This window comes from Colobus angolensis, unplaced genomic scaffold (genome assembly GCF_000951035.1).
Source record: "Colobus angolensis palliatus isolate OR3802 unplaced genomic scaffold, Cang.pa_1.0 Scaffold352, whole genome shotgun sequence".
NCBI lineage: Eukaryota > Metazoa > Chordata > Mammalia > Primates > Cercopithecidae > Colobus > Colobus angolensis.
The window spans coordinates 576,074-587,310 of NW_012116844.1; the positions used below are offsets into that span (position 1 = coordinate 576,074).

The 11,237-nt window shown below is 36.6% G+C and overlaps 1 protein-coding gene across 1 annotated transcript in view; it reads right to left on the bottom strand.

The window, feature by feature from the left end:
• Positions 1–11,237, bottom strand: part of ARHGAP12 (Rho GTPase activating protein 12) — a 118,043-nt gene that overhangs the window by 53,226 nt on the left and 53,580 nt on the right. Inside the window, exon 4 of the mRNA XM_011952943.1 lies at positions 2,525–2,788. Within this exon, the coding sequence (XP_011808333.1) occupies positions 2,525–2,788 (264 nt within the window). The remainder of the gene's footprint in view (positions 1–2,524; positions 2,789–11,237) is intronic.

The window sequence follows — 11,237 nt, forward strand, 5'->3', positions numbered from 1 at the left end:
GGGGGGGAAGAAACCCGACAAGCTTACAGAACAGAATCTGCAAATGGCTTGGCAACTGACGGTATGAGGTATCTCTGAAACTGGTGAGTGAAAGCAGTGGTACTAAAATAAGAATTAAAAATGCCAGAATCTCCTTCTACATACCTGGCTGCTAGGTGTGCAGCCCATCCCTCCTCCAGCAGAAGTACAGAGAGTTATTCCCTCTGACAAGGGAAAAATACTAAGATTCTGAGTTGGGGGGACAATAGATACAATAGGGACGTGGGTACCAACAGAAAGAAGGGAGACTGAGGGACCATGTGCAAAATGAATGCCAACATCAAGACACAGACAGCCCTTACCGTGTATAGGCAGGAAACCTAAAGATGTCTGTGGAGATTCTGATTAGTCCAAAAGGAAAGACCTAATGGTTCTAACACTGGAGACTCCCCAACAAGGGGCTGACCCAGATCCCCATTAAAGTTAAAAATGCCTCACAGTTGTGAGAGAAAATAATTTCCATCCTAGAATTCTATACCCAGGAATACTATCAATTAAATATGAGAGCAGAAGACAGATATTTTCATACACACATAGCTTCCATTTTACCTCCCATACACAACCCTTCTCAAGAAGTCACTGGAAGATGTGCTCCAGTCACTTTGGAAATATTAATCTTCATATAATTTGTACAGAGACGAGTAATGTAAATTGAGACCCTGTATGGAAGTCACTCCCATCTATTCACTAAAATAGCTAAGAAATACGTTGAAAAGTTCCTATGTATACTTTAAATTCTTTTAGTCTATAATTTAGTCTTTTCCCTAATTCTCCAAATTTGTAAAATTTAACTTTATTATTGATCCACTGGATACTTTATTTTCAAATCTTTCTAATGTACAATTCAAATAAAATTTTCCCTTTTTTTTTTTTTGGAGACAGAGTCTCACTCTGTTGCCCAGACTGGAGTGCAGCGGCTCTATCTCGGCTCACTGCGATCTCCGCCTCCCGGGTTCAAGCGATTCTCCTGCCTCAGCCTTCCTAGTAGCTGGGATTACAGGTGCCTGCCACCATGCCCAGCTAAATTTTTTTGTATTTTTAGTAGAGACAGGGTTTCACCATGTTGTCCAGGCTGGTTTCGAACTCCTAACCTCAAGTGATCTGCCTCCCAAAGTGCTAGGATTACAGGCGTGAGCCACCGTGCCCAGCCAAATTTTCCTTTCTTATTATAGTTAAACATGAACAATTTTTCTATTTTTGCTCTCACTTAAACACTAAAAACACAAGTTATTACCAAACTAAAGCTAAAAATAAACCAACTGAAAAATGGGACAAGAAAGGAGTTATTAACTACAAAAAGCTTTTGGGGTCTCCCAAACACAAGATGTGTTCCCTGATTTTTCCAGCTCCTATCTACTTGAAGCTTGTTTTATTTGTATGAGCTGGCTGCCTTCTGCAGGAGCAGGATGTCCTACGCAGGTGGAGGGGCTCCAATCTACCAAATGGCAAGATTTCACTCTATTCTATCAATCCCACCAAGTTACTCCTATACGTTTAAATAATCCCAAGGCCTCTTGCCAGACTACTGAGATAAGTGATTCTAAAAATACAGCTGGCCAATTTACTGCACCATCCTGCAAGCGGTATGGAGGAAGGTGAAACCAGAAGGAGAAAAAGAGTACAGAGACTTGTTAGAGAAAATAATGATTTTAAAGTGAATTGTTAGACTTAACAGAATGATTCCACTGCAGCAAAGGAATTATAATTATTTCCCTCATATATAAGTAAAACAATGGTCTTGTATCACTGATTGACAAAGAGAAAAAATGGGAAGTAGTCTGGTAGCCATACTAAGCCAAGAGAGAAAAATATCACTTCTATTTATTTTGCTGGGTCACATCACGTATGTTCTATTTTTTTCTAAAAAATGTCACTGGACAGCCAGGTGCAGTGGCTCACGCCTGTAATCCTAGCACTTTGGGAGGCTGAGACATGGGGACTGCTTGAAGTCAGGCGGCAAGACCCCATCTCTACAAAAAAAGTTTTAAAAAATTAGCCAATGGCACGTGCTACTAGGGAGGCTGAGGTGGAGGATCGGTTAAGCCCAAGAGTTTGGGGCTACAGTGAGATACCATTGCACCACTGCTCTCCAGCCTGGGCAACACAGCAAGACTCTCTCTCTCTCTTAAAAAACTGAATTAAATTTAATTTAAAACATCTTTTAATTTAAAAGCTGATGAGCTTGTGCAGTAACAACTGAAATAGTATCTTCTAAGACATAAGGGAGTGCATTGGCGCTAGACAACTTAAACTCAGGTCTGGAACTAGTACGCACAGTATCAGGTTAGCAGCTGTCTATTAGTCAGAGATTAGAAAGTAGCTAGCATTAATATTAGCAAAGCTTGGAAAGAATTTTTAATGATCTTAGCGATTCAAGTGTTTTAACATGCTGACAGTAAGAAACAAAACTATTTACTTCTTTGGTTTCTGAAAAATGAAAAGAGAAAATCTGGTAACTTGCAGTTGATTCCTTAATTACTCATACCTCTTGATCCCCTGGACTCTGGAAATCTCCTTTGCTAATGCTTGCATCCCGAGTCCAACGAGGTGGTTTCCAAGTTCTTTCCTGTGTTCCTCTGTTATAGTAATAGCAACGCCCTGAGATGTCTTTATGAGTTTCCCATTCTCCATTAATCTGAATTGCCGGGCTCCCAGGAAGTGGGGGAAGAGCAGACTGGGATATTTTCAGTTCTTGAAGATTAGCATAGACAGGAGAATCTGGCCTTCCTTGATTTGGAGGTGTGGTTGCCTGTAAAATAAACATTTTTAAATTTCATGTTTAAACTGGTATAACATTTAAGTCAAAATTAAATGAAACAGGAGATTTATAAACATTATACTAATTCATTTTAAAACATATATACAGGTGACTATATTCTAAGGAAATAATAATTTAAGTCTTAATATTCATAGTTTCCTTGAAAAATAAATAAAAGCTTCAAACCGAATCCAAAGTATGCATAATACATTCCTTTACCTGAAACAAAGTGATGAAGAGCCAAGAGCTGTGGGTTCTAATTCAAGATCTGGCACTAATAAGTTGTATGATACTGGGTAAGATCACTTTACTTCTCTGAAACTGACAGTTTTTATCTCAAGAAATGAGGGAATTGGACTAAACCACCAAGGTCTTCTTTGGCTCTCAAATTCTATGACTGTAAGCAATATTTTAAATAAAAAGTTTTACATATGAGTAGCACAGCTTTTACTATGAAAATTAATCAAAAGAAAGATTTCATATTCTAAGCTCTAAGATTAAATCAGAAACATAAGTGAAACATAAAAGAGGAATAATACTTAAGCTAAGAATTTACTACATTCTATTCTTTCTCAGGTATAATTTCTCAGAGGCTATAAACAAATCATGTAAATCATTTAATCTCTTCCTAGCTTCCTTATTTGCGAATTTCCTAACAGTAGAAAACTAAGATAGTAACTCTGATTTACATGTTTAATGTTAAGCTATAGCTTTATTTTTTATTTTTAAATATCTCACTAGATGTCAGTCAAGAGCAGGATACTTCATACCCTTTGTATAAAGACACTGTAAACTGTATTAGGTTACACAGAACTTCAGTTGCTGAAGAAAAAAAGCACATGTCTGAGAACACCTGCTTATATTACGTATTTTTATTTCTGTATATATTTTCCTTTTATAACAGAATTTCTTAACCCTACTACCACTGACATTTTGAGACACAAAATTATTTGTTATGAGGGCTATCCTCTGCACCGTGGGATGTTTATCAGCTTCCCTAACCTCTACCCACAAGATGACAGTGGCCCATGCGCACACACCACACACACACACGCCTCCGATGTGACAACTGAAAAGCCTCCAGACACTGATGAATGTCCCTTGGGGGCAAAACTGGCTCTAGTTGAGGAACCAGTGCTTTTCCCTATAAATCCTAGAATTATATTCAGATGTTCAATTACTTCTGTAATGTGACTAGAGTTTCATGAATGCTTTAAAATACTGAATTTGAAAAGAATGTAAATGGAAACACTGAATCAGTTTTACTGAAATTAAAGTACTTTAACTTCTAAAAGTATTTGTCTATAATGTTTGTGAGTTTAAATCACTGAGTAAGCTGTAACTGTGAAAACAGTAGAAATAACCAGAACACAAATACATGTTTGTAAAATGGTCACTTTTGGTCTTACACATGGTAGTTATACATGTACTGTATTCAATGATGCAAATTCGACTATTTTCCTTAAAATGTTAGCTTCAAGTTTATCACTAAACCACATCTACGAAGAAAATCTATCCATGGAGACAGGTATCATTTCTCCTTCAGATTAATTCCATATCCTAGTGAATGTGTTTTCTCTGATGAAAACAAATTATGTTAATATAAAAATTCTATATGGTAAATCATGTCTCAGAACCTAGAATATCTAGAGAATATTTATTCAACCAATATTAAAGAGGTTCTTACTTTGCTCCTGATACTTGACTAGAACTTGGGGAAATAAAGATGCTAAGAAACAGCAATTTTCTAAATGATGTTTCTGAACAAACTCTACTAAATCTTCAAGAAACAATTAATTCCTGTTGTTTAAACAGTTCAAATTTTTAAAGTTTTTCCAGCTAGAAAAAACTGAAATGGCCTTTGGCACTATCTAAAAGGCTGGCATAATTCTGAAACAAGAGCAGAGAAGAATTAAATAAAACTGTAACAAATCTCACTTACAAACATGGAATATCCTAAATAAACCATTAGAAATCTAGCACTACATTAAATGAAACAAGCACAGATGTTAAGAAAGTCTGTCTTTAGGAAATCTCATATTGTAATTCTTTAGATTCATAGATAAACACGATCATCTCTACAGACACCAAGAAAGCATTTGATACAATTCAACACAGATTCAGGATATAACTCTTGGCAAGATAGGAACAGGTGACCCTTCCTTAATTTGACTTTTAAAAATTATTATTATTTAAAGTAAACATCACAATCAACAAGACAGGTAAGTTCTTTCATTAAAGTCAAGATTAAAATTGAAGTATATTATGGTCTATAAGGTTAACATAATTTTGAAACAAGAGCAGGGAAGAATAGAACACCGTAAACATATCTCACTTATAACTAAGTGCCAAGTATAACTGCTCTATTCAACACTGTACTGGATTTGTACTAAGATACAAAAAATGAATTAAACTCATAAAATACACAGAAGAAAAAAGAAACTGTCATTTGTTGTTGAAATAACCAATAGTTAAAAACTAAAATTCACGAAAACTACTAAAAGAGTTTCACGAATTGGCCAGATTTTTTATCATCTAGTCAGTTTCCCATACATCAGCAATGACAAATAGAAAATACAACAGAAAAAAAATCTCTTTCATAATAGAAAAAAAACTAACATTTATAAGTAAGCCTTAAAAGAAATGTACAAAATCAAGTAAGAATATTTGTAAAAATTTCCTCAGGTACCTAAAATTATATTTCAATAGATAAACCCTTGTTCCTAAATGGAAAATAAAACAAACTTCATAAACATGCTAATTCTTCAAAAATTAACCTATAGATTTCATAAATACAATGCAATATTTGGCATGCAATATTCAGTACACTGCCCAGTACACAGGAGCACTTAATTTGTTGAATGAATGAACAAACTATTAACAAACATGAATAAGAGTATGCAAACACATATCTCCCCAAAAAAAGCAAAATTAAGGACTTGGAACCAGCTAGATGTGATAAAGAAAGGAAACTAAGAAAACATCCACGCTTCTAGTTTTGAAAAAATGATGGACAGCTGTGTCCTTTTTAAGCTAGAAACTACTGACAAATGAATTGAGCGTCATGTACTCAAGCTAGGTGAGTAGGCTACAAATTATGAATTTAAAATTTCCTTGCCTTCTAGAACCTCATAACATGGTAAAGGAAAGCGAAACATGATAATAATTGACACAATGCTAGAGCTACACATGGGACACTGTGGGAGCAAAAAGGAAGAGACCTGGAAACAAGTGACTACGCCTTAGAAATAAACAAACAGGAGTTGGCCAGGTAAAAGTTGGGGAAACAGCAGGGAGCAAGAACAAAAGCTAGGAAAAACAGCATGGTACTTTCAGGGAATGATGCTGACGTACAGAGTATGTAAAAGGAGCAGCAAGTGAAAGGCCTAAGGAAAAGCAAGTGACAGCACAGAGAGTTTGAAGGTCATGTTGCAAAGCAAACATCCAGAAGCATTTAGGGAACTACCGAAGATTAAGCCACGAAGTGCATTCTGATTTAAATTTTAAAAATATTACAGATTTTAGAAGAACGCAACTAGGAGGTTGGTACAGTAGCACAGACAGAAGATGAAGAGAGCTGCAATAGGACAAGACAGTAGGAATGCAGAAGTAGGGACAGATTCAAGAAACAATCAGAAGGTTAAATTAACATACAGGTTGTATGTTTGCTTATGTGAAGTACAGTTTGTTTTATCATGTGTGTAGTTTTACAGATTAATGTCAAGATGAAGAAAAGAATGGAAAGAGAAGGGCAAAGAGGCGTTACATTTAGATTGCATTAGGTTGGTAAGTCTTTTGAAAACCCAAGTGGAAATGCTAATAGAGTGTTGGTTATGTAAACTAGGAACTCAGTTCCCAACTTACAAAAATCAGGGCTAAAAATAGAAAAGTCATCAATATACAGGTGGGGTCAATAACACAGGAAAGCATACAGAGCAAGTGCAGGATGAAAAGAGAACCCTGGAAAATACTAAGCAGTTGCTTTATGAATTAAAATGAGAACACAAGTTTAAAGTCAGCACATGATCTCACATAGTGATTTCTATTGTTATTACAATAATCATTATTGCAATTAACATAACTAAAGAACCAGACTAAGAAGACAGAAAGGAAGTTAGAAGTAGAAGGTCTACTAGGGAAGAGTAGCATTTGAAAGTCAAGAAGGAAAATTTCAAAAGAAGGGAAACTCGACATTATCAAATTCAGACTTAATACAGAGACTCTGAAACAATCACTCAATTCAGAAGTTTTTAAAGACTTCAGCTACCAGCCATGAGGATCCCAAACTATCTTCCTGCCATAAACTAGAAAAGCAAATAAAATTCAGGAAACAAGTATTGTGAGGCATTGTACAACAAGCAGCCAGACTGTAATCCTTGAGAGAAACAAACAAGGTGAATCCTACCATTCCCAGGCTTTGTGCCTGGAAGTGGTTTGCAGGAATCGGCCCAGCAAAGGGAAACCCAGAGTCTAGCAATCTTGGTGAGTGAACAGGACAAACACTGGGAATAATACAAGAAATGGAAATAATTATAAACATCATACATTGAGAAGAGAAAAAGTTGAAGGAAATGCTCATTTTATTTTATTTTATTTTATTTTTTGAGACAGAGTTTCACTCTTGTTGCCCAGGCTGGAATGCAATGCACGATCTCGGATCACCACAACCTCCGCCTCCCTGGTTCAAATGATTCTCCTGCCTCAGCCTCCTGAGTAGCTGAGATTACAGGCATAAGTCACCACACCCGGCATTTTATATTTTTTTAGTAGAGATGGGATTTCTCCATGTTGATCAGGCTGGTCTCAAACTTCCGACCTCAGGTGATCCACCCGTCTCGGCCTCCCAAAGTGCTGGGATTATAGGCATGAGCCACCATGCCCAGCCCCTAATTTTTAAAAATCAGGGAATCTAAAGTTGGATGGCATTCTTCAAAACTGATAAACAAAGAAACAGGTGGAATTTTGTTTGAAATCTAGAGACTTAACAGTAATTCTAAGTAGAAGCACAGATAGTTAGGTTATTGACAATGAAAGGTAAAATGTTAGTTTCTAGTAGAAATAGGAACCTTCTTTTCTTTTTCTTTTTTCTTTTTTTTTTTTTTTTTGAGATGGAGTCTCGCCTTGTCACCCAGGTTGGAGTGCAATAGTGCGAGCTCAGCTCACTGCAACCTCCACCTCCTGGAGGACCTTGTTTTCTTAATGAATTAGTTCCATACTTAAAATCAGCTTAAATCTTCAATTTTCAAAGTGTATGAAAAAAGAATAGATGAGGACTCCGTATTTGTGAAATAATCTGATCTCTGGCAAAAAGAAAGTGCACGTGTATTATTAACTGCCTAAACCATTGAAAAATTCAAGGGAATTAACACTGACTAATTATCAATTTTCCTCAAGCTTGAAAACATAGGTTCTGGTATAAAAAATACTTAGCGTAAAATACCAAACTAATTTTTACATATGCACAATATATATATTTAACTACAATGAGGGACGGTTAAGTAATAATGCACTGTCTTTTCTAGTAAACCAAAAATGTTTTTTAAACAAATACACTCAATGCTGGTGAAGGTGGGATGTAACAACTCTAGTTTACTGTTGGCAACTTTAATCAGCAGAACCTTTTTGGAAATGTTTGGCAGTACGTTTCAAGAGCTTTTAAAAATATTTTAGAACCTTGAGCAAAGGGAAGAAAATTCCTCAAGACAGAAGAAAAATGCTTGCTTTCCTAAGAAAGATGTTCATTCCAGTGTTATTTATATGAAATAAATCAGAAACAACCTAAACATCTAACAACAGAAAAATGGTTAAGTAAATCATGATTCAACAGATGAAGCAATACTATACTAGCAGTGAAAATGCTATGAATGATTTCTGATTTAAAAAAAAAAATCTGGCAAGGCACAGTGGCTCACACGGTAATCCCAGCACTTTGGGAGGCCAAAGAGGGCAGATCATCTGAGGTCAGGAGTTCAAGACCAGCCTGGCCAACATGGCAAAACTCCGTCTCTACTAAAAATACAAAAATTAGCTGGGCATGGTGGTGCGCAAGTAATCCCAGCTACTCGGGAGGCTGAGACAGGAGAATCGCTTGAACCCTGGAGGCAGAGGTTGCAGTAAGCCAAGATGGCGCCACTGCACTTCAGCCTGGGTGACAGAGCAAGACTCCATCTAAAAAAAAAAAAAAAAAAAATTAATTCTGCATGATCTGCCATCAGCAGGTCCAGGGAAAAAAAAAGTATAAAGGCAACTAAGAAAAGCAGAAGATAAAATAATACAATGAAATTCCAATGACATTTTAAAGCATAAAGAAAAACAAACTAAAACATTATCAGTTTTCTCTGGATATTAGCATTATATATGTTTTTTTCTATATGCTTTATTTCCCGATTTTATTATAATGAGAATGATCACCTTTGGAGTTTGGGGACAATGATGTGGGGCAGGATAGGCACTTGCCTAGTCCACCAGACTTACAAAAGTGACAATAGTATTGACCCTATAGAAACTAGTGTTTCTTCACAAGTAGTCAATGGGTCATCAGAATCATCTGAGGCTGCTTATTAAAATTCCTGGGCCATATTCCAGACTTACTGGGGGTGGAAAGGGTGATAGTGGTCGGGGGTTAGTCAAGAATTTATATTTTGGGGCCAGGTGTGATGACTTACACCTCTAATTCCAGCACCTTGAGAGGCTGAGGCGGGAAGATCACCTGAGCCCAGTAGTTCAACACCAGCCTGGGAAATACAGAGACCCTGTCTCTACAAAAAATAATGAATAATTAGCCAGGCAGGGTAGCACATGCCTGTGGTCCCTGCTACTTGGAAGGCTGAGGTGAGAGGATGGCTTGAGCCCAGGAGATCAAGGCTGCAGTGAGCCATTGCACTCCAGCCTGGGTGACAGAGTAAGACCCTGTCTCAAAAAATACATATTTTTAAGTATGTGATATTTATGTACATTATTATTCAAAAGACAATAAAAAAACTCAATCTTCCTGCGTGGGCTTAGGGCAAACTAGCCTCTTCAGCCCAATACATTTGTATTATAAAAACATAAATACTTAAAGACAATTCTTAAGTCCATACCACCATTTGCTGTTAGCCTGCAGATAAAGAAAAGTTAAAATGAATAAGCAGTAGAAGTACTTCCAATATATGAGTCAAATAAAAATTAGCTTTCTAACATTTATAAGAACCTTGTTCATGAATTGTCATCAACAAAAATAAATGGAATTTTCATACTTTAAAAAAAAAAAAAAAAAAGGACCAGGCACTGTGGCTCACGCCTGTAATGCCAACACTTCGGGAGGCCGAGGCAGGCGGATCACCTGAGGTCAGGAATTCAAGACTAGCCTGGCCAACATGGTGAAACCCCATTCATACTTTAAAAAAAAAAAAAAAAAAAAAAAAAACACCCAGGTGTGGTGGCGTGCACCTGTAATCCCAGCTACCTGGGAGGTGGAGGTTGCAGTGAGCCAAGACTACACCACTGCACTCCAGCCTGGGTGACAGAGCGAGACTCCGTCTCAAAAAAAAAAAAAAAAAAAAAACCACCACCCCCTTTCCCCCCCAAAAAAACAAAGTTAATTTTATGGGTTATATCTGTCATTAATTAACAACTGAATTGGGATCAGTACCTCTGCACATGACCTAATTTCATATTTAAAAAAAGACTTGGCCTGTTCTACTTTATCTGTAGACAGACTAAAATAATCCTCCCATTATCCACTGAAAAGAAAAATTAGGGAACTATATATACAAGAAGGTAACTTTAAACTTGGATTCCACCTGCATCATTACTTTTTCTAATACCAAAAAGTACTGAGATTTGTCCTTTTTACTTCTGATATTAGTTCAGAATTGCTTCCATAATAAACTTCTGAGAATGGCAGAATTCATACTAAGGAGCTACATCTCTTGCTTCTTAATCAGCACATGCTACTCAGTATTAATACTTACGTATCTACCTTACTACAAGTACAGAATTATATTTGTATTACTGATTATTATAATTCCCTACAGTCTATAATCATACCTTTGACTTAGACTTATGGAAAAAAACATTTACATAAATGTTTGGTACCCTGATCATATCAGGCTTTAAAGCAGAACTTATTTTTTAAATCTCATTTTAAGTCATACAGAGAAAAAGATATTTATGTATTTTTGTACTTTAGCTGCTTAAACAAAGTCTCCTTTACCATAATTTCTTTTTTTTTTTTTTTTTTGCGATGGGGTCTCCCTCTCGTTGCCCAGGCTAGAGTGCAATGGTGCGATCTCAGCTCACTGCAACCTTCGCCTCCTGGGTTCAAGCGATTCTCCTGCCTCAGCCTCCTGAGTAGCTGGGACTACAGGCATGTGCCACCACACTCAGCTAATTTTGTATTTTTAGTAGAGATGGAGTTTCTCCATGTTGACCACAGTGGTCTCGAACTCCTGACCTC